This window comes from Podarcis pityusensis (genome assembly GCF_964106645.2).
Source record: "Podarcis pityusensis genome assembly, chromosome: 16".
NCBI classification, from domain to species: domain Eukaryota; kingdom Metazoa; phylum Chordata; class Lepidosauria; order Squamata; family Lacertidae; genus Podarcis; species Podarcis pityusensis.
This window is the reverse complement of record NC_138041.1, coordinates 15,363,995-15,391,537: the sequence shown is the minus strand read 5'-3', so window position 1 is coordinate 15,391,537 and position 27,543 is coordinate 15,363,995. Positions and strand designations below refer to the sequence as shown.

The following is a 27,543-nucleotide window of genomic DNA, read 5'->3' as shown; positions in this document are numbered from 1 at the left end:
CAGTGTCAGCCAGCCTCCTCCCAGCCTGAGGTCCTTCAGATGAGCATGTGGTCTTCAGCATACAAGGCATGCGGTTCTCCTTAATTGCTCAGGGCTGTTTCAACGGACTAATTCCAGGTTTGAATGCTTGGAAATAATCTCTCTCTCTCTCTGGTTTCATAAGCCTCTCTTGCAGGCAGGCATAGCCCAAAGTTCTCCAGGCAGGCTCAAGGAAAAAGGCCCTGCAGAGGCGGAGGCGGCTGAGCTGCTGCAGAGGCCGGCGTGGAGCAGCAGCGCTGAGCTGTGGATGTGATGCAGGCAGGCAGGCTGCAGGCAGAGGGGGCTCTCGCAACAGAGAGCGAGACAGACCAACGCACACACATTGCACACAGCCCAGATGAGCCCCTGGTGGGATGGGCAGGCAACGCTGTGCCCCAGAGGCGGGAGAGAGGGCTATTGATGGCTACTAGCCAGGATGGCTCTGCTCTGCTGCCGAAGTTGGAGGCAGCGATGCTTCTGAATACTAGTTGCTGGAAGCCACAGGAGAGAGGACTTTTGTGCTCAAGCCCTGCCTCTGATTTGCCCTGTGAGAACAGGATGCTGGACTAGAAGGGCAACTGGCCTGATCCAGCAGGCTCTTCTGATGTTCTTATGTTATATGAGAGATATTATCAGGGGTTTTGGCCTCTGTGCCCAGCCTGGATCACAGACCTGGGCTTCTTCACCTGCTGTGTCCCCACCCTCTCCTTTTTTTGGTATTTGTGTGGGAGGGTTTACAAAGAAGGCTTGGCAAGCAAATGAAAGGAAGCCCCACTGGGATGGCCACGGGACTCCCCTCTGCAGGAAGGCCAGCACCACCAGCTCCCTCCCTCCAGAGTCATTCCAAGAGAGGGAGAAATGGGCAGCAGGTCCTTTCCATCAGTTCAGCCAATAAATCACCAACTTCTGGGTCCTTGGATGCTGCCTCTTCCAGAACACTGTAAATAAGAACTAGTGCCTGAGTTTGCTTTCTCCTCTCCTGCTCCTCTTCCATCCCCATTCCTTTTCCTTTTGTGTTGTGTCTTCTTAGTCTGAGGGCATGGACTGCCTTACAGTTGTGACTATCCTGGGAGCCTTTCCTTTTCTGGTTGAAGAATAAACCAAAGAAAGCATCTCCTTGCCTTGTGGATGGCGTGAGGGGTGCCTCTGCAGGTGGCCTTTGGTAGGTCTCCCCACTTAAAGAAAGTTTACAGCTCATGATGGGTGTTTGGAAGGTCTGCTCCATTTGGGGTAGGAAGTGGGGTGGAAAACAATGCCCCCCTCCAATATATTCTGAGGGGATGGGATGCCTGGGATCCTTGCAAGCTGAGAGGCATCCTGGTAAGGTCATGGAAGGGGAGGCAGATGCCTGCCAGGACAGAGGAATTGCCCCTTTGAGGGCAGCCCCTGTGGGTGAAATGAGAGTTGGCATGAATTGTGTCAATGCAATTGATGTGCACCTTTTTAAAAAATGCAAATAACAGTTGCCAGCAAGGGGGGCAGTAAGAGATGGATGATAGTTTAACCCTTTGCTTCCTGCCATGGTCCTGATGGAACTGACCCCCTAGAAGCTTCTCTTTGCCTTTTCCATTCGGGTCACCAAATAGTACCTTCAGTGGGGTGGTTTTTGTCAGGACCACGGCTAGTTACCCAATTAACACCACTTCTATAGTTTAGTCCTGCATAGTGTTGTGTTGCAAGACGTTGGGATGTGTGTCAATTATGATCAGGAATGCTTCTGTCCCTCTAGTTTCATTCAGTGGATAAGAGACATTCTTCACATGCTTAAAGGCAGTTTTCCTTAATGTCAAGTTATGAAGGTTCCATAGAAGAGCAACAATGCAATCTGTTGCACAGGATCCAGCCATTCTGCAACCTGGTTGCCCCCAGCTCCCATCCTCCTTGGCCAGAGTGATGCCAGCTGGGCTGATGGGAGTTGTAGTCCAAAAGGTCTAGAGGGCATCAGGCTGTAGAAGGCCAATCTACTCTAACTGGCAGACACTCTCTGGGGTTTCAGGGAGAGAATAACCTTTCCCATTGGTGCCAAGGATTGGAACTGTGAGAGGCAAAGCTCGTACTCCATTAGGCAAATCCATGGAGGACGATGCTAGCCACAATGGCTATGCTCTGCCTCTACGGTTGGAGGCAGCAATGCTTCTGAATACCAGTTTAGAAGCCTCAGGAGGAGAGTGCATTCTTGTGCTTGAATCCTGCTTGTGGGTTTCCCACTGCAGCATCTGGTTGGTCACTGCAAGAACAGGATGCGGGACTAGATAGGCCATTGGCCTGATCCTGCAGGCTCTTCTTATGTTCTCCACCACTGAGCTCTCCTCTTCCTCTGAAAAGCCAAGTGTGCTCCCAGCCCTCCTGCTTCTGTACTAAGGGATGATTTAAACACAGACAAGCAGTGAGAAGGGCCTTACACAGAAGCAAGCTCAGCATCACCTATGTTAACTGGCAGTGGCTCCCTGGTGTTCCAGAAGCCCAGACATGCCACTGGGGATCAAACTTGCGTCCTTCTGCATGCAGAGCAGGTCCTCTGCCCCAGGCGCGAGCCAGCAACAGATACCAAGGGAGAGATATTCAGGCTTGAGATGCGTTGAAATGCTTCTAGATGTTTCTGTCTTGGCTGTTTAAAGCAGCAGATCCAGATAGCAGCCCCCCCCCCCCACATTTCAGCACTAAACTGGAAATATTGGAGACCAGAGCTGCAGAACTAAAAGAGGAGCTGAGCCTTGCGCACACGCTGCATTCATTTCTCTGGGCTGCACAAACTGGCTCTTTTGAGGCGCTTGGATCTGCAGGGGGTCCAGCGCATTTGCTGTGTGGCTGGCATGGCCTGTGGAATGCAAGTCCGCACCGTGACGTGTCACCAACAGCCACAGCTCTCAACCATGGCGGTACTGCAAGAAGTGGAGGTAAAGGGGCTGGTTTGGTCCGACTTCCCTGCCTCTCTCTCCTACCAGTTTCTCCATGACAGGCCAGCCATTGCCCACAAAGCAGGCCTCAGCATAAAGCCCCTGCGCCTATCAGGCGACATGCTCTCTTTCTCTCTCCTTGCCGTCGCCACCTTCTTCCTCCCTTCCCGCCTTCTGCAAGCTGCCTCCTGTCTCATCCATGACAGGGCAGCCCCTGCTTAGCTGGTGGGAATGGCAGCTTCTGATTCGAGGCGTTTTTTCCTCCTCTCACTAATCCCAGAAGCCACCAAGTGCTAAGATCTGAGGAGATCACAGCCAGAGCTGATATTGCTGCAGGCACAAAACAGATAGCAAGGAGAGAAGAGGAAGGGAGGGAGGCTGTGTCAGGCGTCTTCTGAAGAAAAGGACCTTCTCAGCCGCCGTGATCTTTGGGGCATGGAGGTGCAAGGAAGAGCACTTTGGCCTCCTGAGGAGGGAAACTGGGCAGTGGAACCTGCCTTTGAAGTGAGCCAGGCCTGGCACTGTCTGAGGCACCCCCAGCCCACAAGTGGCTCCACTTCACAAAGCAAGCTGGAACAGGCCCAGTGGGGTGTGTGTGTGTGTGTGTGTCCCTGCCTGCAAGTAATTCCTTAGGGGACTGGCTCTCGGCTGTGTCTCCCACTGCTTGGGGAATGCCTGAAGGTGCTGGTCAAGAACCAGGGGGACGAGAAGGCTCATTTCCAAGCACAGAGCTGGGGGTGGGTATGCTCAACCCAGCGATTCAGAAGCACCTGGAAGAGATTGCCTCCAACCTCAGGTAGAACAGAAAGAGAGAGTGGAGGAGGAAGTGGGGTTTCATTCCAGGCTCCTCTGCTGATGCTGCTAGATGGGTGCACCCATTTCCCATTCTGCTCAGATTTGAGAGTAACCCCCCTCCCATATATAATGACTATAGAGTGAAAAGGATCACGCTTTGTGTTGCTGATGGGACCAGATGGCAGAGCGGATCCCCTGGTGGAATGCCAAGAGCTTCTCCTTGGAATCTGGGGAAAGTCCCCTGGCACAGGGGTGGGTGGGTCCAGGTGGGCCTGTCAGTTAGTAGGTCATCTCCCCATATTCCTACGTGGCGTGTCCTGCACTGCTCATTCCCCTTCCCTATAAACATCAGAAGCGCATTAAGAGCTGTTTGACAGTGGAACGGACTCCCATGGAAGGTGGCGGACTCTCCTGCACTGGAGGTTTTTAAGCAGAGGTTGGATGACCATCTGTCACAGATGCTTTAGTTGAGATTCCTGCATTGCAGGGGGTTGGATAAGATGACCATCGGGATCCCTTCTAACTCTGCAGTTCTATGGTCCTAGGACTGCTGGATCCTTCCTGCTCCGTGAAGACAAGGAGAAATTCAGTGACCAGGCATAGAGGATGCCTCGCCTTGCATGCCTCCCCTGCCAAAAACAGCCCTGCTGGATCAGGCCCAAGGGAGACAATAGTCTAGCATCCTGATCTCACAGTGGCCCACCAGATGCTCATTAGGGGAAGCCCACAAGCAGGACTTGAGCGCAAACGCAGCAACTTTCCTCTCCTGCAGTTTCCAGCAACTGGTATTCAGAGGCACTTAATGCTGCTGAGTGTGAAGGTAGAAGAGTCATCCTGGCCAGTAGCCCCCAAACCATCTGCAGCCTATAATAATATCAACAATAATTTTATTATTTATACCCTGCCCAACTGGCTGGGTTTTCCAAGCCATTCTGGGTGGCTATGGAGCCTCCCCTGAACTGTGGGTCAGTAATGCTTTACAGAAAAAGGGGTTATGTCCCTCCTAGTTGGTCTCATTGAACGGCTGTTCTCAGCCCTACCTAGAGATGCTGGGGATTTTGCTGGGGCCTTCTGCATGCCAAGCAGCTGCTCTGCCACTGAGTCACGGCTCCTCCCTGATTCACAACCATGGTATTGTAATATTTACCAGACGTGGGCTGTGTGAAGAAGGCAAACTGAAGACGCCCTGGGCTCATGGAGAAAGATGATCCCTTGGAGGGGAAAAGCACTTCCTCTTGTAAAGCCATGACCCCCCATGGTTGGGCTTTCCACTGTGCTGTCTTGGCTCCAGACTATCCTGCTCCCTCTCAACACCACCACTGCCTAATTCAAACCCAGCCTTCTTGTTTGGGAATGAGGAGAAGTTTGTCCTTTTGCCAGGAAACAAACTAGTCTAGAAGCCTCACACCCTCTGCCTTGGACCTCTGGGCATCTGGCCTGCCTCTGCCCTGTTCCCAGGGGTCTGGAGCTCCTTCCCAATCTTATCCTCACTACAACCAAGGCAGGCCCGGCTGAGAAAGGGTGACCAATCCAAGGCCACCCAGAGAGCTTCATAGCCGAGTGGGGATTTAAACTTGGGGCCCTCCCAGCCTAACCCTGGCAGGCCCATCTGTCTGGGTGCAGGTGTGGAAGATGTGTGGCAGGACGTTTGTGTTTCTGTGCTGGCCTTTGCAAGGCCAGGGGGCGGGGTGGGGTTGAGGCCCATGTCAGAACCACTTCACTTGAAGAGAGAGAGAGAGAGCCTGTCATGGGGAGAGGCCGGCATTTGTCCAGGGTGATCTGAGCTGACAGCTGGGGCCCTCAACGCTGAGGGAACAGGGAGCAAGATCAGCCCAAGTGAATCACAGATGTCCACCGAGATCAAGACAGCAGCTGAAGGACTTGGAGAGCAGAGGCCACAGCTACATCTTCAAGTCGCTAAGACTGGACAAGCATATTCAGAACTGCAACATGCCTTCCACACGGTGGTAGGAAGGTGGCTCTGGCAGCATCAAGGGTTGGATCTGAAAGGGGAGAGGATATCGCCTGGGGGCTTGTCCCCTGGTCTGCTGCCAGACTGCTAACGGCCACATCAGGGAAGGGCTGCGGTGCAGGTGGCTGCCAGGTTCAGCCTTGCTGGCATCTCCAAAAGGGGCTGGGAAAGTCTCTTGCTGGAGACTCAAAAGCCACAGAAAAAAACTGGTCCAGATTAACAGGCGCTGGGATTCAGAGGAAGTCAGCTTCCAGCAACACCTTTCTGCAGACCTTATTTTTTTGGGGGTGGGGAGGGGTGGGGACATGCTGATCAAAGCTGTGGGTTCTCGCACTGGTCAATGGGTCCACACCACAGCAGCCGCCAGGTGGCTTTCTCTTCCCCTTCAGTTAACACCTGATCTTGTGAAGGCTCCCCACTGACCTTGACCTGCTTCTTCTCCTCTGCCACCAAGCATGTTCACCTCCCAAACCCCAAACTGGACCCCATCTGGGAGCAGCAGCTCTGAGAGGGGACCCTGAACTGAAGGGGCCTCTTTCCTCCCTCAATCTCTCTTCCTGCCTCCCCATTGTGGGCAGTGAGCTTGGGGCAATATCACACGAATAGGCAGCCCTTTTGTAACAAGCTCTAGGAGTCTGTTTTCTGGGGCATTGCAGAAAGAACGCTCAAACTTCAGAAGCTTTTAGGGTTTGCGTTTGATGTTGTTCTTATCACTGCTGAGGGTTGCTCTGTTCCTCCCATCCTACCCTGCAGGAGTGGGGAGATTATCTCTTTCCCTTTTACACTGAGAGGTGTGATTTAGCTGCAACCAGAAAAAATATGCAAACTTGGCTGACCTGCAGAACTTCCTGTTATTTTGCATATATGACTGGGGTTATATTTATGTATTTATTTATGTCACAAAATTTATACACCACTTGATGGTAAAAAAATATATCAAAGCGGTTTACAAAAAGTCTTCCTCCTTGGCATATTTTGTTCTGGTTTCTCAGTAGTCATGGAGAGCTGCATAAGACAGCCCCCTCTCACACACTTCCAAGCATATCTTCACAGCCACAAGGCTAGGAACTTGCTTTGCAAAACAGCAGCTGACAGCAAAGATTCTCACAAAGCTAAGGAAGGCACCAAGAACCATCCTGCTTTGATTCACCAGAACTGTGGCATACCCACGACCCTGCTGCTCAGTTCCATCAAGCTCTACGAGCAAGAAAACACCTCTCCCAATGGCTTGATGCTGTAGACAAAGCAGATGCCACAAGGTGAGCTTAAAGGTGCAGATACCCAGAAGCCCCAGGCCCAGTGGGGGCATGCTGGAAGAAAGGCCCATTCAGCCACCCCCAAGCTGGGGCCCTCCAGCTTTCCACCAGCCAACTCCAACCAACTCTGTAGGGCTTGGGGTGGTTGACGTTTCGATACAAAACTTTCAGAAGGCTCCAGGTTGTGGAAGGCTGGGCCAGTTCAAATTGCATTAAGTTCTATGGATGTTATATTAACATTGGGATGTAAAACCACTCTGGGAGTCTGCAAACCTGAATGCAGTTTTGGAATGCTTACAATAAATACATATATACAAATATGTTCCTGGCCACATTTTTGGGGTGGGGTGGGTGGTGGTCCAAAGAGGGCACGTGCAAAGTGCTGGATATGCCTGTCACCTAACTGCTGCTCTGCCCTGTACCCCAATCACATCTGGCCATGGTTTGCAGCAGCAGCAGCAGCGGCTTCATTTGGATGGTATGTGTGTCAAGGATGGCTTTGTCTATCTGTCCACACATGGCGGCGGGGGGACGTGACACACAGGTGCAGTGATGTCATGTGCGTTTGTGTGTGGGGGGGTCTGCTTCCGTTGTGGATTAGTCCAGACAAGGCAATGCATGGAAGCTTCCAAATGAGCACCAAGAACAATCTCTGACCCAAATGCGATGTGCAAAGTAAAGGTGCCTTACCCCAAACCCGCCCATCTGTCCTTCTGGTTTGGCACAGTCTCCCACGCCATGAGCTCTCCAGGGCTTCAGGCAGGAATCTTTCCCCAGCCCTACCTGGGGATGCTGAAGACTCAACCTGGAAACCTTTGTTTGCAAAAGATGAGCTACAGACTCTGCTTCCTGTAGCAGGCAGGCAGGTCCTTTCCATGGTTAGCTTTTGGAAGTTTTGGCACAGCAGTCCAAAGGAGGCATGCCAGGGGACAAGCCCGATTGCCACTGGTGGGTGGGTGTAAAGCCCATATTTTTAGCACCTGGGCAGGTCTTGGCGACCATGGCTGGGTTTTTACACTGCTCCTGAATGAATGTGTTGCAAGGGTAGAGTTCAGTGGTCCATTTTGAATCTTGCCACTGACGTGAAACTATGTAGTACCTTAGGCAAGCTGCTCCCTCTCTGCTCCCTCTCAACCCCGGTCTTTCCCCCCATAACAATGTTCTGCTTTCTTGTAAAGGTCATATATGTGAAGCTCCATTCATTGGCCCTTCTGTCTGCAACCGGAGAATAAGACTGCCCTTTTTCCCCAGGAAGGTAAATACAAGGTGTGTAAGGTGCAGCCACCCTATGAGCAAACTCAGTTGGTGCTGAGTGCCAACAGGAAGGGGAGCTAAAGCAAGGCCACAGAGGAAGCAGGAAGCAGGCACTGTTATGCCTTGGGGACTCCCGCTCCCTGCCACAAATTTGCACAAGTACAGAAGGTGTTTTTTAAAAAAACACTCAGGGGGCAAATCCCCTCCTCCCAACAAGCTGAATGAGGACTGAGCACTCCTACTTTAATTGGCAGGTACTTGGGGGAGGGGCTCCACAAGTGCAAAATTCTCTCCCTGGGGAAAGTCTCTCAAGCACTCTCCATTTTTAGGTGTCAGTTGAAAAGGCCTTTTATGACTGATAGTTTCCTCTTCTTTTCCTTATTTCGGGGAGTGTTTTTAAAGGCTGCTGTGTATTCTCAGTGCTTTGCTTGACTTTTAATTTTGTATTCTGCCGTTTTCAAGCGGCTATGGAAAATCACCTTGGAAATCAGGGTATAAAGACACAAACACTGGTATTTTGAGGATGCCAAGTGCCTCACTTGCGCAATGTCGTCGCGGAAGCACAGAAGCACCCAGCTCTGAGGAGGCTCCAGTGTGCAGAGCAGAGAATGGAGAAGGCAGCGTGTGTGTGTGTGTGTGTGTGAGAGAGAGAGAGAGAGAGAGAGAGAGAGAGAGAGAGAAAGAAAGAGAAGAGATTGGATGATGTCTTGCTACTGTGTTGTGTTGGTTTCAGCAAGTCAGTTGCTCAAGGACCCCTGGATCGATCCCCCTGTCATGAGGGCACTACCTGTGCATGCTGCACGGAGGTGGGCCCGTGAATGAGAACCTGTGCGCTCCCTCCCCCTCCTGGCTGTGGGTGTGCCCCGGGGCTGAGAGGATGGAAAAGGACCCACCAGTACTAGGCTCGCACTCCTCCAGGTCTTCGTCGTCGCTGGGGCACTCGGCCGAAGCCACCAAGAGGTCATCTGTGTTCTGCAGAGAGAGGAAGACGAGAGGCAGGGGGTCAGCGGAGGAAAGGCCTTCGCGTCGCAACCACTCCCAGTGGAGCAACCCCCTTCCCCATTGCCACCTCTGGTTCCTGCTTCAGGAATATCTGGGTAGACTTGCCAATTGCACCTACTGCCACTCCTCTCATCATTATAGGTTTAGAAATGCCTCCATGTGGTTTTAAGGCAGGCCCCTGCACTCCAGGGACTGAGCTCCTGTTTTGCAGGCAGGTTTAAAACCGCAGCCTGTGAGTGCAAGATGAACTGACACAGCGGAAGGCAGCTTCTGTATGTGGTTTTCTGGGATGAGAGAAGGGGATGTTTGTGGGGTCCATGCCAGCCTGGAGTGGGAGAGGGTGTCTAACTGAAAATCCCAGTTGTGCCACTGGCTGCACTCACCCCAACTTCCCTACCTCCAAGGGCAATGTGGTGGGCCACACAGGAGAACTCCTTTGAGGAAGGGGAGGACATAAATTTCAGAAGAGCAGGGGCCTCCTTGCTCTCCCCCCACCCTCCGCCATCAATATTCCGGAGCCAGCGCCACCATCCGTATCAACCTCCTTGTGTCAGAATTAGCATAACAAAGGCTTGGACAGGAACCTGGGGCACAGAATCAATCAGCAGGACCCTGTTCTTACAGGGGAATATAAATGAGGCGCTTTTGGAGACAAACGATGGCAGGAGAGACGCCCCTGCCTCTTCGCCTCCTCCTGCCGTAACACCAGCCTGTTCTTGGGAGGCGCATCCTCTCCTGCCTGGTGCCAAGAGACGCGGGAAAGCAGCAGAAATCTGTTCCCGCTTCTGCACTCCTTCACTGCCATGCGGGGTCTTGCCTTACAGGCAGCTGGAGGAGGGCTTGGTCTTGCAGGAGGTTTCCTTTGCTACAACCCCCCACCACAACTCGATTCTGCTGCATCCAGGTCTTAAGCTCAGCTGTGGCTCACCTGAACCAAGCCCGTTCTCCACCCTGGATCACACAGAATAACAGGAATAAAGACGTGGCTATAAGCATGTGCAGAGTGCTTTCCTTTCACTACCGTGTCACCAACCCTCACATACCAGCGTTTCCAACCAGAGGATGCTGATGGTATCCAAGCAGCCCTGAGTACCTTGCCCTGGGCTTTTTTCAGAAGGTAAAAGTCTTGGAAGGGTATGCCAGAATCCCAGGGGTGTGGAGCCCAACTGTGGTCAGTGGGGTGAAAAATGCACTCTGCACATGCTCCATTTTCCCAGGGGGAGCTCTTTTTTATCATTTCTCTTTTCAAAGTCCTTAGGATCTGGCGCTATCCTTGAGCTCCACGCTCAGGCTTAACCCCCCCCTCAACTTCACATGAGGTGCTCATCTCCAAGCTGAATTCCTCGTTGCCTGAAACTGAGCATTCATTGGGGGTATGGGAGGCCAGGACTGCCCCCTTGGCATGCTACGTTCCCTCTCTTGCGAATGTGTCTGGAAATTGGTGCCTTTAAAAAAAAGAAGAAAGGAAAAAAAAAAAGAGGGCAAATCCTTCTGTTGGGAACCCAGATTCTGTTCCCGGAATAAGTGAAATGCAGCAGGCCAGAAATGGATGGTTTCTCACGGGGGGATAAACCCCTTTATGAGGCAAACTCATGATGAAGACGCTTACTGGAAGCCAAGCAGTTGCACAGCACAGGGGAAGGGGGGAGACAAATGACCAGGCCCACCAGGGTCCTTGGCCTGCTCCCTCCCTCCCCCCACTCATCCGGCTGGCTGTTGTGCCAAGTGGCCAACGGGGATGACAGAGGGTGGCTGGAGTATCATGGAGGGCCCTTGGGAAGTGAAGAAGTGCTCTCACTGGAGAGGCCCTTGAGGTGGATGGCTAGGGGAAAGAGAGAGATAGAGAGAGAGAGCAGATCACCAGAGCATTTTGCTGCCCTGTTCTTCCCAGGAGATGCTCTGGAAAAAGAGCAGAGAGACCTGTAAGCAGCAGAGGAAGCTGGTTTTGGAGAAGTGAACCTTTTTTGGGGGGGATGGGGGGATGGTAGACCTCTGGGGGGCCCCTCCCAGACAACACAGCCTCCTCATGCTACCCAGTCATTGCTATGAGTGGACCTTGTTTCTATGCTCTTAAGAGAGTGTGCTTTTTCTGCTGACACCCTGCCATGTTCCATCTACTCAGGTGAGCGCAACATCGCTGCATCAGAGCAGAGGGGACGATTCGCCTGAACAGCCATTTGTAAACAATTTGAAATTGGTCCTTAAAAATAAAAAAAAATCAATTACGCTAAAGAGCTTATTTATTTAAGTGATTACTTTCAGGATTGTGATAGCACCTATTCATTTAAATTTTGCAGTGCAAATGTTTTAATTTAAAAAAATCCATCCGAAAAGTGTTTTAGTGCTCATCAAAAGCGGGATTAAAAATAAAACAAAATGATAAAATGCTGCTGACCAGGAAGGCAATAGTAAAGGTGTGCTGAGTGAAGGAAGGTTCAAAAGCAATGCTTTTTGGAAAAGGCAGAAAAGGAATGCAAAGGAGATCTAAATTTACAAAAATAGAAACCGTTCCTCCATTCCCCAACACCATCGCCAAAAAAGATCTGCCTTCTTTGTGGTCTGAAAAAAGATGGAAGGAAATGGAAAAAGATAGGAGGATTCTGTGACGGGGTCATGTAGCCCCTCTGGGGGCCCTGAGACATTCTCCCCCTGGGAAAATGGAGGGTGATTTTCAGCCACATTTCTGAGGGATATAAATTTCTCCAAAGTTTTCAGGAGGGGATTGCCACTCCCTGTCCTCTGGTACTGTGGCTGGCTAGTGGGAAGCTTTGGAAAGAGCCTCTTGAGGTTTCTTGCTGGCCATGCTCTGGGATGTCATTTGGGGACATTGCTCTCAAGGCATTCTGGGAAGCGCGGCTGGCCGAAAACAAAGGAGCCTTGTGCAGCTGTGAGTGGTACAGGACTCCCCCTTTTTAGTCTAATAACCAACCCCCACCTACAAAAGCATAGGCTACCTTATAAGGGTCAGCAAGGTGAGCTGCAACCCGATGAAAATACTGGGGGCGGGGGGAATTCCCTCCCCACGATCTTCCAAGAGAGCTTTATTTCATTCTCCACCCGCAACACCTGGTTGGAAAAGGAATTTTTGGCAGAGCTCTACTAAAAATTGTGGCAGCTCCACCTTGCATGCCTGTTGTGGAAGGACCCTGGAAATTCTGGGTTTGCTGCCCAACTCGGTCCCCACTAAGGAGGCCATGCTCATCTGTCTCCAAACATCCAAATGCCTTCTGCGTGCTTCTCCCATGGCGGGGTGTGTGTTTTCAGGATCAGGTAACATCCCCACCAACACCTATCCATCGATCTCCCCTCTGCCCCCCACCCATTGAGCTTCTGGATATAGTAGGGGAAGCGGGTGAAGGTACCTCTGAGCTGAATTGTTCCTTGCAAGGACTGCCTTGGAGCAGAGGTGGGGATTCCAGATGAATTAACGCACAATTGCAAGGGGATGATTTCAGCACCAAAACTGCCCCCCTGCTGCTGTCCCCAGCGCAAATTCCTCTGTATCTTCACACCACCTGCCTCTTTCCTGTGTCCCCCCCCCCACCCCACACTTTCAAGGCACGAGAAACCAGGCCAACCTAATTACTGCCACAGTTGCCATAGCAACCGGAAGACTTTGTCAGCGGTTTTTTTTTTTTTAAAGGAACATCATCTGTGCCATCAGAGGCAGAAAGGCCCAAGCGCGGCTGAGGGAGATAGGTGGAGGGGGGGGGGGAGACGTTCATGAGGGCTCCTTTTCTGCATGTATTGCAAAGTGTGGCGGGAGGAGTAATGATAAGCAGCCCTTTCCCACAGCTCTGTGGCTCCCAAAATAAGAGTGAGGCCTGGAGGAGGAGGAGCAGGAGGAGAATGACCGCCATCCTTGTTCACCCACCCCAGAATCAGTGGCCCTTATGAAGGGGGCACCCATGTGCCTTCCACGCAGGTGGTCTTGGGTTCAATCGCCAACTCCCTCAGGGAGCAAAAAGGTGCCTTTCTGAAACCCCCAGGCAATACTGATGCCCCGAATGGTCTGACTTGGTCTATGGCAGTTGGTGATGCTCCTCTTTAAAGCGGTGCTTTGCTCAACCAGGATTGGCATCACCAGCAGGACGGGGTGCTAAGTTCCATCTCTGGCATCTCCTGTCAGGAAAGGCCCCAGAGGCTCAAATTCCAGAAAGCTGCTGCCGCACAGTGCAGACAGCACTGGGCTGGGTGGATCAACTCTCTGAATCAGAGTAAGAAGGTGGCTCCTGACGCTCCTATCAAAGTCACCCTTTAATGGCAACCATGATGATTAAGAAATGGGTTATAAGGCGGGGGTGGAGCCTGGGGTCAATCTATGGGAACAACCCCTCTAGGAAGCCCTGGAGTGTTGCTGCCGGTCAGTGCAAACGATACAGAGCTAGATTGACCAAGAGATTGACTTGGCAAAAGGCAGCTTCCTGTGTTTGTAAGATGCTCCTGTGAGACTTCCAAACCAAAATGTGCTCTTTGAAAGTGGGTGCCACAAATCTCTACGTGTAGTTTATTATCACTTGGCAGAAGAGTAGGAAAGCTGTGGTTCCTGCATTGCAGGAGGGGTTGGACATGACCCTTTGGGTCCTTTCCAACTCTACAATTTTATGATTCTATGAAAGATGGGATCCCAGGAGCCAAGCACATCTGTTCTCAGAGGAGGGAGAGTGCCAGCATCAGGGACAAAGGAAAGGCATGCGTTGGGCAGAGGCTGAAGAGCTGGTCTTATGAGAGCACGGGACTGAAGCCGTGGGCAAGCTCCTCTCAGATTAGATAGGACTAAAAGCTGCCTACCTTGCAGGGACATTATGTGGACAAGCATGCTGCAAGTTTTAAAATGGCTTAATACAGTTGCTCCCTAACAGCAGCTGAGAAAACAGGTGCTATGGCTTTAAAGTTGCTTCCACCTACAAAGGCCTGAATGACCAAGGTCCAGAGTACCGTAACTTACGAAGTCCATCTCTGCATGAATCTGGCTGCCTTGCCCTAACGTTCTCCTTTGCTGATGGCAAGTGGAGATAAGGAGAGAAGGCAGACAACCAGAAGTAAAGGGATCAAGGCATGGAGGTGTGTGTAAAATTAGGAATAGGAGATACTTCAACACTGGCATGGAGGTCCTCTTCATTCCTGGACTAGCCTGCCTTGCTGAAGGGGAGGGCAAGTGTTTGAGTTTCACACAACTCTTCATCTGGAGATGCCAGACTCCTGATGAAGAAGCCTGTGTCAGACATGGTTGTCAATAACTGGAAACCAGCAATCTCCTTTATCCACTGGAGGCTTCTGGGTGATCCACTCCCCGCCTGCCCTTTGCATGTGTGTGGTTTTCTCGTTTGGGCTTTTTATTTCCAACCTTTTAAGGCGTTCTAATATTTTAATGTGATTTCATTACCTTTTATGATATTGCGTTTGTGGCCTGACTGCTAATGGCATTTTTATGTTGCTTTACGATGCTTTGCCCCAATCGGTGCAAGGTGTGTGTGAGGAGAGGGGGTGCTTACATCAATACACCTGGCGTCTGACCCCAAGCTAAGTCCAAAGAGCTGAGCCCTCCTTGCTCTTCCTCCTCTCCTCCCACCGCTGCCCATCAGGTATCCTCTAGCAAGAAAAGCAAGGAGCTGAAGCAGGGGTGGAGGGAGTTCAGCACAATTCGGCAGGAACAGAAACAAGCCTCACTCATGGGCTGACTTCAGGCTTTCCTGCCAAGCCAGCGGCATGTGTTAGGATACAGGATTTTGTTTTGTTAAATGCACCCAGGGTTTGGGATTCGGCCCGAAACCCTCAGCCGGGTTCTGAGCATAGACACACAGAATTGCAGAATTGGAAGAGACCACACGGGTCATCTAGTCCAACCCCTGCAATGCAGGAATCTTTTGGTGATGTGGGGCTCGAACCCACAACCCTGAGATGAAGAGTCTCATGCCAGTTGCAGGAAGTTTTGAGGGGAGCCTAAACAGAAGCAGATCTTCCAGCAGGAACAGACAGACAAGACAGGTTGAAGGGAAGGAAAGGGACAACATGATAGTTGTGATTCCTGCATTGCAGGGGGCTGGACTAGATGACCCTTGGAGTCCCTTCCAACTCTACAGTTCTATGATTCAATGACGTTGGGCCTTACCAGAGTCTTGCTCATTTCCAGGTGCAGCCTGGTGTGTGTGGGTGTGCATCCAACAGCTAGGCTATTAGTAAGTGGGGACTTGAGATGCAAAATGTGGGATACGTAAGAGTGGCCTGATTATTTTTACAGGCATTTAAAAATAAATTGCTGCTTCTAAGACTGAGGTTTCCATAGGGGGAGAGGGACTTCTCAGCATAAAATTACTCCATCAAGCTCCTTTGATGATTGTGAGAGGCACAATTTTTAGCTGGAAAATGGCATTATGGGAAAGGGTTAAGAAATCTCCTTCCTCCTGCCCCCCCCATTACTTTCTTCCTTCAAATTGCAGCCTCAGTGGCTGCATTTTTAAAAATCAAAATCTATCCCCAAAAGGAACTACAGGACACCACGAACATGGTGTTCCACCTCGAGAACGGCAGGGCTGGAAGGAAGTACAGGCAACACCAAACAGACTGGGATGGGAAGTTTCCAGGCTTGCTTTCTTGAAAAGCAAAGGCAGCACAGGGAGAGAGAGGAAAGGAAGCGGGGCTTGTTCTGACTTGCTGACCCTTCCTCCCTTGTCCATCTGCTTCTGCAGACATGCAGAAATGGGTTTCGATGCTGGAATGCTGGAGCCAGTCTCCTCGAGTGCTTGCTTCTAAGCTCTCAAATCAGCTGTCCAACATGCCTAGCTCTGATTTCTCAAAGACAGATGTGCTATAACCAGGGGAGCACATTGGCTCATTACGCGCCAATATAGACCATTTTTGAAGATGCTCTGATTTTTAAGAGCAGATAAGCCTAGTACCAAAACCAACCCCTACTCCCCGCTTCTCCCGTTTCGCTTCACCATTCAGGGATGGAGAAATGGGTGGCTGCTAACATTTTTTGTGTGTGTGTGTGTGGGGGGGGGAATTCAAGGCTTGGCAAAACTTACTGCTGGTAACCAGAGCCCCTTGTAACAGCTGCCATTCAATATCTATCCCTCCCTGCCCCACTTGAAGGCTCTGAGAATGATGATGTATTGTTGTTGTTGACGAGGGCTTCTGAAGAAAAGAATGATGGTGACAGTGGGGGCACCGCCCCTTTCAAGCCCTTGTCAAAAAGAAGCCAGGATCATCAGGCTCTATTGTTTTGGGGCGGGGATGTTGACCACCAGCTGACAGCCGATGAACTCAGGCAGTAGTGGAGAATCTCAGGGGCTGCAAACGTCTCTCCTTGGTTAGGTGGTCCCATCCTCCAGTCAAAATGTGAGCTAAAACTTTTCTCGGGGGGAGGGGGGATTTGGTTCAGCACCCTAAAGAGGACACAAACCCCCAACCGCCCCTGAGGCCCACTCCCAGGTTGCCCTCCTGTAGCCGGGCTCCTCCTTTGCCCATCGCCTCCGCCCAGTTAGACCCTCCTTGGCTAGACCTCTCCCTCCCTGCCCTCCCTGCCTCTGAGGCCCTCCTCCCTCCCACTGACCTGGGTGATGCTGTCCCGCATGGTGGGAGAGCGGCCACGCCGCGTTGTGGTGGTAGCCATGGTAGTGGTGGTTTCCATGATGGTGGTGGACATGTCTGCCAGCAAGGTGGTGGCTGTGGTCTCCGTGGTCATGACGGAGGGCACCTCGCCCACCAGCCGCAGGTTCCCCTCCACCTTCACATTGGGGTCGCTCTCGGCTGCCAAGGAGAGGACCTTGAGCCCGTTGTAGTACAGCCCCGAAATCTGGCCCTGGAAGGGGCGGCCTTGGTCCCGGCCTCCAATCTTGATGGCGGCCTGGCTGTTAAATATCGTCAGCTGGCGACCTGGCGGGGGAGAGGGAGGGGGCAGGGAGCCACGGGGGGAGGAGGGGGCAGGCGGAAAGAGAAGGTGGACAATATATGAACTGGGGGTTCGGCGGTTGGGTGGTGTGGCTCAGCAGCACACAGTACACAAGAGCTGTCAAACCAGGCTGGCTGGAACTTCAGGAAGGGTAGCCCAAGCACTTCTCCCTTCACCCTCTGAGGCGGCCTGCATTTTCCTCTTCTGGTCTTTCAATGGTTCTCTGCACCACCTTGAGACCTTCTGCTTCCACCACCGACCCTGTGGAGCAGCTCTGTCCTCATGCGTCCCTCATCTGCTCATTTATCCATCTGCCTGTTCATCTATCCATCTATCTCTACCCACCCACCTTGATCTTCCAAGCCTTCTTGAGTTTGATTAGTCTATACCCCTGGGAACCATCCATCTTCACCTTACATGTTGGTGAGAGGGTGCCTTTGTGGCTTGGGCTGCCCTGCCTCCCTCGCTGCCCAAGACAGACACTTCTTGGTTGGGCAGGCGGGGAAAGCGGGGGGTCAGGCAGGTGCAGGAGACCAAAGGCTGGAATTTGCCCACCCACTCATTGCTCCTGGGGCTCCCCTGACTGACCCATAAAGTCTGACTCAATCAAATGAAATTGAGCCACTCTACATTCCTCTCTAATCTATTTTCTTCGTCTTTATGGCAGTCGGATAGCAGCGTGTGTGGAATAAGAGACAGATAGGAGAGAGACCTTTCTTATCTCATCTGTCTTTCTTGACTCTTATTCCCTCTTTACGCATCTGCCTCTCCATCCATCCATCATGGAAATGGGTTCATTTTCTAGCTTCTTGCCCTGGCCATCCTTCAGCTCTGTGCTTTGTGTTGCCCCTCCCTGAACCTTCTGTGGGATGTACTCCGATCCCTCCCCTGCGCACCCCTCATAAGCTTTCCAACCAGCTTCTCTGCACCCTGGCTTGCACTTCAGGCCCCCTAAGCAGGACAAAGAGTGAGCGAGAACGGAGGGGGCCCAGTCAGCCGCTGGAACCCCGGTGGAGATTGGGGAAGTGAGGCTGACAAGCAGAAGGTCTTGTGGGGGTGCAGGAGGGCAAGTGTGGGCACCTTGGCTTCACTCTCCCGCCTTACCCTTCCTGGATGGGGGAGTCCTTCAACCTCACTGGGCCTGGGTCATGGGAAACATCTATGCTCCAGTCCTTATTTGAGGGGTGGGTATGGCTGCCTCCTGTAAATCAGCCCACTGGCATCACAGGCAGTCTTGCCCCAGCCCAACTCCCCTCAGGCCCCTGGGGGTCTTCTCCTTGCTTTGGTGGAGCAGCCTTGTGAGAAGGCAGCAGGTTTGGAGCACAGACAAGACCCTGTGCTCTACCTGCTTTAGAAGAAGTGGGCCCAGAGGGGAAGGACTCTTCATGGCACCTAACAGATAGAGGTGGGTGGGGTGGGGGGTAAGCGGAAAAACAGCCACTGACAGTCTTTTGGGGGAGAGTCTGTGATGGGTGGCATCAGTGTCGGGAACAGGGGAAGCAGGAAAAAATGCCCTCTGGAGCCGTATGCACCGGGGGGGGGGGCACACACAGTCAAGTGGGGCAGGATGTGCATGAATGGAAACTGAAGGTGGGGGCCAGCTTGAAGGGGGTCAGAAGGTGAGTGAGATCCAGGCAGGGGTTAGGGAAAGCTGTGGCAGAATAGGGACCACGTTGATGAATTGATGGAATTGATGAAAGGGCCCCAATGGCTCTATGTGTGGGGGAAATACAAGGGAAAAATTGGTGCTTGTTCAGTTAAGCCAGCAGAATTGCAGAGTGAGCCATTTGGTGTAAGGGCCAAAACAGATGCATGTGTATACAGCACAATCACATTTTGTCTGTGTGTGTTGGTAGGGGAGGTGTTTTATGTTTTTGGGGATGGCGCATATATGGGAAAAAATGTGTGTACTCAAACCACCCCCTTGGAACTGCCCCCCATGTGAGCAATCTTACCTTCTGGAACTGGTGCGCCAAGCGGGCCCTCCAAGCAAGGTGGTGAACTTGAAAGCTCTTTCTGCACTAGGAAAACCAGGTGCAAAAAAAGAGCTTTTAAGCTCTCCGCCTTGCGTGCAGTTAATTTGTGCAATTTCAACCAGACATCTTTCAACCGAGCAAGATGAGTTGATTGTGAGCAAGGATGTGATCCTGCTGTATAGGCATCTATTATGTAAATGAATAGCAGCCGTGTGGGGGTGAGTGGGGTTGGCCCTTCCCTCCCATTTCCCCCACTGAAAATGGCTCCCTTCAAAGCAGCAGGGGGTAGGAGTGGGGGGGGGGAACAGGGTGTCTAGGGGCTGATACAGAGGTTTCCACCCAGTCTGTGGCGTCAGTGGCATTCTGCTCCTGGGTAGAGCTCTTAAACTCCTTCCCAGTTGGGCACTGGAGGAAAGAGGAGCCACCCAGCAAGGGTCTTCTCATGTATTGAGAAGGACTCAACAGCAGGGTGGGCAGGACCTCAGGAATGTGGTTCATGGGACTCAGGTCTCTTGGCTTGCTTGGGTGGAGAGATCTGCGCTGATCTCCTTATGGCTGGAATATAGCCTAATGCCTAAAGGTAGGTCACACCCTCCCGCTTTTTGCTTTTTGCTGCACCCACCACTGTCAGCCCAGCCCCCAAGGTTGCCCACGAAAGAAGGTCCCTTCCCTCTGCTCTAGGGAATCTTACTACTTTTCGCTACTGCCCAGCTGAGATGGTGGTGGTTCTCTTCGGTCAAATTGGGGGAAAGGGGCTGTCAGCTTTGGACATGTGGGAGGCCCCCTGACAAGAAAGAAGAGCATTTGAAGAGGGAAACGCATGCACCTGAATGAGCTAGTGCAGAGGGACTTTGGAAAAGCAGCCTGCCAAGAGCTGAGAATACAGAGCAGCTCCCCCTCCCCGTGCCCACCCCCACCACCCGCTCATTAGCTGATGCCCCTGCCAGCTGCAGAGCTTCAAACTCCAGCCTGGCTGGGAGAGTCCTTCCCCCCTCGCTCACTCTTCGTTCAAACGGTTTTTGTGGGGGTTTTTTTGTGTACGGGGGGGAAAAAAGATGGGGAAATGTTAAAGGGACCGTCTGTTGCAACCTAAAAAAGCATCTCCAGATGGAGCCGACTGAACTTTCCTAATCTGTTATGGAAAAAAATAATAATTATAAAAAAACCAAAAACCCCAAACAAAACCCTGACTTTAAAATAAACAGCTCTTGCTTTTTGTTCCCCCTGGAGAAGTTTGCAAGTGGATATTTTTAACCCTCTGAGTCCCGTTTTGCCCCCCTTTGTTTTAGAAACAAGATTATTGTCAGTATTATTGTTATTTTTAATGTTTGGTTTTTGTTCAGGGTTAGAATCAGGCTTAAAATAAATGGATTCCTGACAATGTTCTCCACCCTACGTACCCCCACCCACCTGCTTATTGGTTTAGTGCCTTATTTAGTTTTGGTTTTCAGGAACCACTCCCCCCATTTAATGCTATTTCCTGTTTATTCCCCACCTGGCTTTTCTTTTTTCTTGTGTGAAAATGCGCCTGCACGTCTGCCCAGAGGCACCTGTGGGCCCTGGTGTGCCTCTTGCGCTGGGCCTGCCCAAACTTCCTGGCCCAGAGGCATTGATGCTATATGGACATAAATGCTTGTGAGCAAAAGCCAGGAGAGCATCAAGCCTGTTTTGCTGAAATCCTGCAGCTCAACAGCAAACAAAAGAGGTAGGCTGTGTGTGTGTGTGTGTGTGTGTGTGTGTGTGTGAGAGAGAGAGAGAGAGAGAGAGGGAAACAGGACTAGTGCCAAATGAAACATCTGTGGAAGCCAAGACGGCTTAGCAACCTCCAGGGAGGCATAATTCAGAAGTAAATCCGCCTGAGTAGCCGATATTCCCTGCGTGTACTTCTCTCCCTCCGCCATCATTGCTGAAGCCTGCTAGAGCAGGCAGAAATGCTCATCTCCAGACCCAGGATTCTTCCTGCTCCACGGGCAGTCCTGCAAGGTTGGGCAGTGAGCCACGAGGAAGCAGAATCTGGAGGCAGTGGGGTGCAGGCAAGGTTTCCAGCCCTCCATAGTTCAAGGGGAGGTGCTGAGGGCTAGGGAGGAACTGCATGAGAAAGGAAGGAAGGAAAAGAAAGAGGCGGGGGAACAGATGAGGGCTTAGAGTGTGTTTTCAAAGTCCAGGGTGCAGCCCCAAGTGTGTGCAATAGAGAGTGCCTCTGGCTACGTACAGAGTGCCCAGCTCTGTGTCCCTACTTCTAGCACCCACATCAGGGAGAAAGAGTGCCTCCGCACGCTCTGCCTTTTCCTTGACTCTGCTCTCATTTTCCAGAAGTGTAAAAGCTGCCAGGAAGCACTTCGAAGCAGAGAAGGCTGCCATGGCTCAGCTGCAGACCTTGCATTCCCTAGCCCTGAAAAAACAGGAGGGAGGGAGGGAGTGGGGGCTCACTTGAGCCTCTTGGCCCCTGCCCAGGACCGGCTTCTCTCAGCACCAGCAAGCTGGCTGGGCAGGTGCCAACAGGCCAGGCTTGCAATCTGGCTTGGGTGCCCATGAAAAACAGCCCCTGCCCATCAAGAGACACAGTGGGCTGTAAACGGAAATAATTAAGGGAGTAAATAATAACGCAAGTTCAAATGAGGCTCTGGGCTGTTATCTTAAGCCAAGCTGGGTGACAGGCTTTCCCATTTATTTATTTTGGAGAGGCAAATTTACAACCCAGTAGTTTTGTGTGTGTTTTTTTTGGATGGGTGGAAATTGAAAACATTTTTTTCCTGGTGGATTTTGTTTGTTTGTCTAGTATCAAAAGTGAGCTTATATTTTATTTTATTTTAAGTAGAAATGTGTCAGGCACATCTCAGGATGCCCCCCCTCCAGTCATTGCCAGGCTAAAGGGAGATTTGCAAGTCTAATGATGCCACTCCTGGAGGCATTCAGAGGCTGCCCCCCCCCCATCTGGCCAAGAAGGAACTGCTGGAATCAAATTTTGCGGCAACTAAAGAGCAGCCCCCTCCTCTGCCATTTCATGCTAAAAACCCGAGATGCCAACCAACCTTAGCAGACAATCCCCCTAATAGAGATTTTATTCTGAAATCAGGCAGTGCAGACGAGTGTGAGTGTGTGTGTGTGTGTGTGTGTGTGTGTGTAAAACAGATGTACCTGTCCAAATGTTCCCTTTCCTTGAGGGGTGCCAAGGAAAGAAATAAGCTCCCCCCCGCCCCGGTCTATTCCACGTCCTGCTTTAAGAGCTGCTTTCCAAAATGCAGCAGGACTGACGACAGGGGCTGGCCCTGTGGGGCTATTCAACAACTACTTTCCAAATTCTGAACCCCAACAAGACACTCAAAGCCATCCTGAGCTCTCGCACAAAATGGGAGGGTATGGCTTTGGGTTTTCGGGGTTCTCCAGTCACAGGAACTATACATATCAGCTCAAAGTAAAACAAACAAACAGCAGAACTCTCAACTTTTTGAATTATTTTTTATCCCTTCTGGTTAGAATGCCTTTAAGATTTGGGGGTGGGGAATAATCAACTAATGACAAATCAACTCATCAGGACCGAAACTGATTTTGGGGATTAGTGGGGCCTGTTTTGCTCCTCAGTCCAAAGGGTGTGTGCATCAATGCCACAATGCAAAAGGGTGTGTGTTTGTTTCTGGAGATGGTCTACTGCAGTTGCACAAAAGCAGCTTGGTACCTCACCCAATCTCTCCCTCCAAGGAAGAAAATGCTCCCTTCCCCACCCACTGGGGTTGGGAGGGGTGTCCAGAGAAAAGCCTTGTGAGTTCTTTTGACCCACCCCCCAACCCAATTCAAAAACCCCACCCCCAAAGTTCTCTTGGAAGCGGTGTGTGAGAAATGACACAAAGAAGTTCAAGTGGCTGAAATGTGGAGGGCAACTGCACTCTGGAGCTTGCTTGCGGCTGTGCCATCATAGATTTTCTGAATGGGGGTTGACAAGTAAGGTAAAGCCCAAACGGAGGGAAGGGAGAGGCTTTAGGGCTGGAAAGCAAAGCCTGCAGAGTCCCTTCTTCGGGCTGCAAAGTGGACTCTCCTGCTCCCAACAGAAGAGCTGTGTATATAGCCTAAGAACTCGGTACCCACAAAGGAGGGTCCAAAGCTCTGTACTTCACTCTAGTTCCTATAGCTAAAAGATGCAGGGCACACCTCAGCCTGGCTTGTGAGAGTATGTGTTCAGGTACGTGTGTGAAAGATGAAAGAGAAGAGGAGAAGGAAGAGAGAAATAGTGTGTGCATGAAAGTATTGTGGATTTAAAGACACTCCACTGTTACTCACATGGATTTATCCCAATGTCGCATTTCCAGTGCTCTTCATAAAGCCAGTCCTTCAAACTCGCCCCATACTCAAAGGCTTAAAGTGGGATGGTCTTTCGCCCAGGTTTACAGCTTCCCCCCTGCTAACCCTCTGAGTTTCTCCTGCTTTTTTCTTCTTTTAAAAAAACCTCATTAAACGTCCCTTTAACTTCCTTTGTTTGTTTGTTTTTGGTGATTTTGTGGCTGTTTGTTTAAACCATCATGTTATAGACATTAAAAGATACATTTAGATGCTTAATCCCCCTTTAGAAATGCAACGCCAGCGAAGACGGTTATTAAGACATTTGGAATTTATCGGTTAAAAAAACTGTTTAGCACTTGGTTTGAGTTAAAAGCATGTTAGTGTTATTAGCTGGTTAATAAATTAAGATTTAAAGCGACCTCGTCCTTTCCGTTCTTTCCTTTCTTTTTGGTCTTGTTGCTGCTACGCTTCTTCCTTCCCCACGGAGTTTAAAGTGTTAAAGGTGCAGCTCTCGGTTTGGCACAGAGCAGGGGTCACTCCTTGCCCAACACACTTCCCGGGACCTTCACAAGCAGAGGCCGTGGCAAAGCTGGTGAGAAGAAGCAACCCTGAAACTGGCGTGGGTGTGGGTGTGTGTGTGTATGGGGGGGGGTCCTGATTCCAGCTGTGGAGCAGATGAAATGCACTGACCCCAAAAAGTGGGGCTGGGTAGACAGATGTGGCATCCACCAGGGGCTTTCAAGCAGGGCTGGCAACAGCTAGCGAGCAACATGTCAAGAGGCCTGAAGAGACAGCAGATGCTGTGGCCCTCCAGATGCTGCCAGACTACAAATCCTACCACCCCTTTAGGGGAAGCGCCACAGTTCAGTGTCAGAACACCCACCCTGCATGAAGAAGGCACCAGGTTCAGTCCCCGCTGGCAGCACCCCCAGGCAAGGATAATGCAGCTGCCAGTCAGTGTAGGCAATACTGAACTAGATGGACCAATGATCTGACTCAGTATAAGGCAGCTGCCTATGTACCTGGTCCTAATTAACCCTTCCCTGTAAGGCGTCTGCTCCTCCTCCTCTGCACATGCTTATTGGCTTTGCACATTTTAAGGCCACAGGACTTTTCATGCTCCCTTTCAATGCAGAAATGGCAGCCCTAGAAACTGCTAGGCACTGGAGCGGCTGCTGCAGAGCACCTAAAAGGATCCTGGGAACCCTCTCCCAGTCCCTTGCAAGCACAACCATGTGAATATAGGGAAAGTTGGCAGGAAGCCCAGATGAGTTTTTGGTCTTAACTCAGGGAGAATGCTTTGCATCTCAAGCCCAGGAAAGGACTCTCCATTTCCTGTTCTCCCAAGTCAGATCCTTGGTCCATCAAGTGGTGCCCCCTGATGTTGGACTACAATTCCCATCAGCCCCTGCCATCATGGTCAATGGTCAGGTATGATGGAGGTTAAGAGTGCACTGACACTGGTCACTGCTGCCCTACCCTGACTGGTAACAGATTCCAGACAGGAGTATCACTTTACATGACCTAGGGATTGAATCTGAGGCCTTCTGCAGGCATAGCAGGTGCTCTACCGCTGAGTTACGGTCCTGAAGATGGGGAGGGAGGAGACATAGGGACACCAAAACCTTCAGGCTTAAAGGCAGAACGAGGCACGACGAGAGGTAGGGCTGCTTGCTGTTGCCCCACCATTTCTCTCTCTCCCCACCCCATTCCCCTGGGACAACGCAGTGACAACATCCTGCCTTGCATCCTCCAGACTCCTCTGGCAGCAACCTCAGGTGAGGCAATGATGTCACAGCACAATGATGTCACAGCCTGGACAGTCATACTCAACGGGGTAAGGAAGAGAGGGGTGCCAACGTTGACATCTCATGGAATGTCTCCAGTTCAACCCCAAGCCAGGCTCAGATTGAGCCCCCACCCTTTGGCTGGGAGGGTTCAGCCCTTGAATATGCAATGGGAGCGAAGGTGGTGTCCCTGAGCATGTGCAGAGTGCCACCCAGAAGCACCACTCCTGGCACATTGGGGATTCAAGGGAAAGGGTCCCAAAGCAGGCTACACCTTCTCAGAGGCCTTCTAAGGACAGTTATGCCCCACCCCTCATCTTACTCCCTCCCACCTTTAGAAGATCCATCCTCACCACTCACCACAGCTCTCTGACCTTGTCACATCAGAAGAGCATGGCTGTAACTGGGTCAGGCCAAAGGGCCCCCCTCCTTCTAGCACTCTGTTCTTCTCAGATGGCCCAAAGGGAAGTCTTTAAGCAGCAGCACTCCTCTGCCTGACTGGCACACAGACATACTCCACCTCCAACAGGGGAGGTAGAACATCATCATGCCCCCCTCCTCTTACTATCCTTTATTCATTTTGCACAGCTCCCCACCCTCCCTAGTGCTGGAGTATCACCAAGACGATGCATAAGAGCTGTGGCACTTCCCTTGGTGCGAGGCACCACCCAGAAATATATGCAAGAGCTACGTGCAGCTAGAGACAATCTATCTACTGCCCATGGAGTCTCTTCCCAGATGTGGCAACGCGCAGCAGGAAGCCTGTGCCTTGGAATGAGGTGTGTGTTTGGGGAGAGGGACGGAGGGGGTCCCACCCTGTGCAATGAGCCCCAATTCCTTCTGAGAAATCCTACCCCGCCCCCATCTTCAGTCACCAGCCTTGAGCCATGGCCCTGCATGAAATATTATGCTGGGGTGGGGGGCAGGAAGAGGAAGGGAGGAAGGAGCGTGAAGGACGGGTCAAGGGGCTGAGAGGGGAGAGGACTGCACCTTTAAACCTTTATTTTTTGTGTTTTGCTTGCTTGCTTGTTAATTAACCGGAATTAATTATTGTTAATTACCTTTGTCGAGTAGCCACTCATCTACTACTCGACCGAGCCGATACGGAATTCTCTGTCTAGCAATCGCCAGCCGCTCATTATCACTGTTCCCTTCAAAGAGTTTAGAGAGAGATTTGCAGATGGTTAAAAGAAAAAGAAGGAAAAAAAGAGTAGAGAGAGAGACATAACACGCCATCTGGAAGGTCAAAGGTCAGAGGTTAGCACGTTTAGAGAGGTCAGACTAAGCTCAGGCAAACAGCAGGTTAAGCGCTGGCTCGAAATTAGCTGTTAGTTTTCCATTAGTTAGTTTGCTTTTTTTGTTTTTGTTCTGAGGGGAAGCGGGGGTCAGTGGGGGTTTGGTTGGAGGTTTAGCGGTTTTAGCCAGCAACGGAGAAAGCTCTAGTTACACGGTTTAGTCAGGTTTAAGTGTTAGGATGAGTAGATGGAGGTTAGAAGGATTTATGCTGCACCAGGGAGGGAGAAAAGCCTCCCTGGGTGCATTATTTTTGTTTATTAAATTCACTTTATTAGCAGACTTTAATCCCTAGTCACAAAATGGGAAGGGAGGGGAGGAAAGCATCACACAGTCAAACTCTCTTTAAAAAGTCCCTTTCCCAAACTCTCAGCCATTGTTCCCCCACCCCCACCTTATTTCTTCAGCCGCCACCCCCCACCCTGCCATTCCCTTCAAACCACTCCCTCCCTCCCCCCCCCCCAAGACCCAACAGCCCACAAATCTGCCCTGCATTTGTATCTGGACAAAGGCAAAGAAGTTCAGCCATCTGCATTGCAGAAGAATTTGGGTCAGGACCAGCCCTCTTTTTTGCTTTTCTTTCACAGGACACTGATCAATGACTAATCAAGCCATATTGGATCCCATGATGTCACCTAGAAGGTGTGACCCACCAGTGGGACTCTGCTGAGGAGGCACTTGGGCCTGGTCCTTGGAGAGTTTCCTCTGCTCCCGAACGCCCTTTGCTATATTTTTAGCAACACAAGGTTGGAATCACACACAATGCGCCATTGAAATGCAAGTGGGGAACCTCCCTCAGCCGGGCAATATGGACACCCCCTTTTCAAATGCCCGCCCTCCATTTGCTGTCTTCCCATCATGAAATGACACTGGCAAATCTTCCACTTTGGGCCAAAAGGTGCCTGGCAGGTTTAAGCCAATCAAAGATTTAGGGCTGGAGACAGGGATGTCCCTAATACCTGTTGCTGGGAATCACAGGTGCGGAGAGCTCTGCTGCTCTGTCACTCAGGTCCTTTTGTTTAAAGGGGCTTCCCTTTGGGGTACCTGGTTGGCCATTCTGAGAACATGATTCTGAGCTAGATGGACCCCTTTGGCCTGATCCAGCAGGCTCTTCTGAAGTTCTT

At 51.3% G+C, this 27,543-nt stretch overlaps 1 protein-coding gene and 1 long non-coding RNA gene across 35 annotated transcripts in view; one reads left to right on the top strand and one right to left on the bottom strand.

Moving 5' to 3' along the window:
* Positions 1 to 27,543, bottom strand: part of NRXN2 (neurexin 2) — a 355,281-nt gene that overhangs the window by 19,151 nt on the left and 308,587 nt on the right. For 26 of the 34 annotated variants that reach the window (XM_080985831.1, XM_080985833.1, XM_080985840.1 and 23 more), the window contains 3 exons: positions 26,188 to 26,277; positions 16,750 to 17,072; positions 9,086 to 9,164 (listed from right to left, as the gene is read on the bottom strand). In XM_080985831.1, the coding sequence (XP_080841957.1) occupies positions 9,086 to 9,164; positions 16,750 to 17,072; positions 26,188 to 26,277 (492 nt within the window). The remainder of the gene's footprint in view (positions 1 to 9,085; positions 9,165 to 16,749; positions 17,073 to 26,187; positions 26,278 to 27,543) is intronic. The other 8 variants (XM_080985841.1, XM_080985837.1, XM_080985839.1 and 5 more) reach the window with 1 other exon arrangement.
* On the top strand, positions 23,654 to 27,303 carry LOC308465712. Its single transcript, XR_013980546.1, has 3 exons — positions 23,654 to 23,931; positions 25,715 to 25,905; positions 27,007 to 27,303. It is a non-coding gene; the product is annotated as an uncharacterized lncRNA (long non-coding RNA).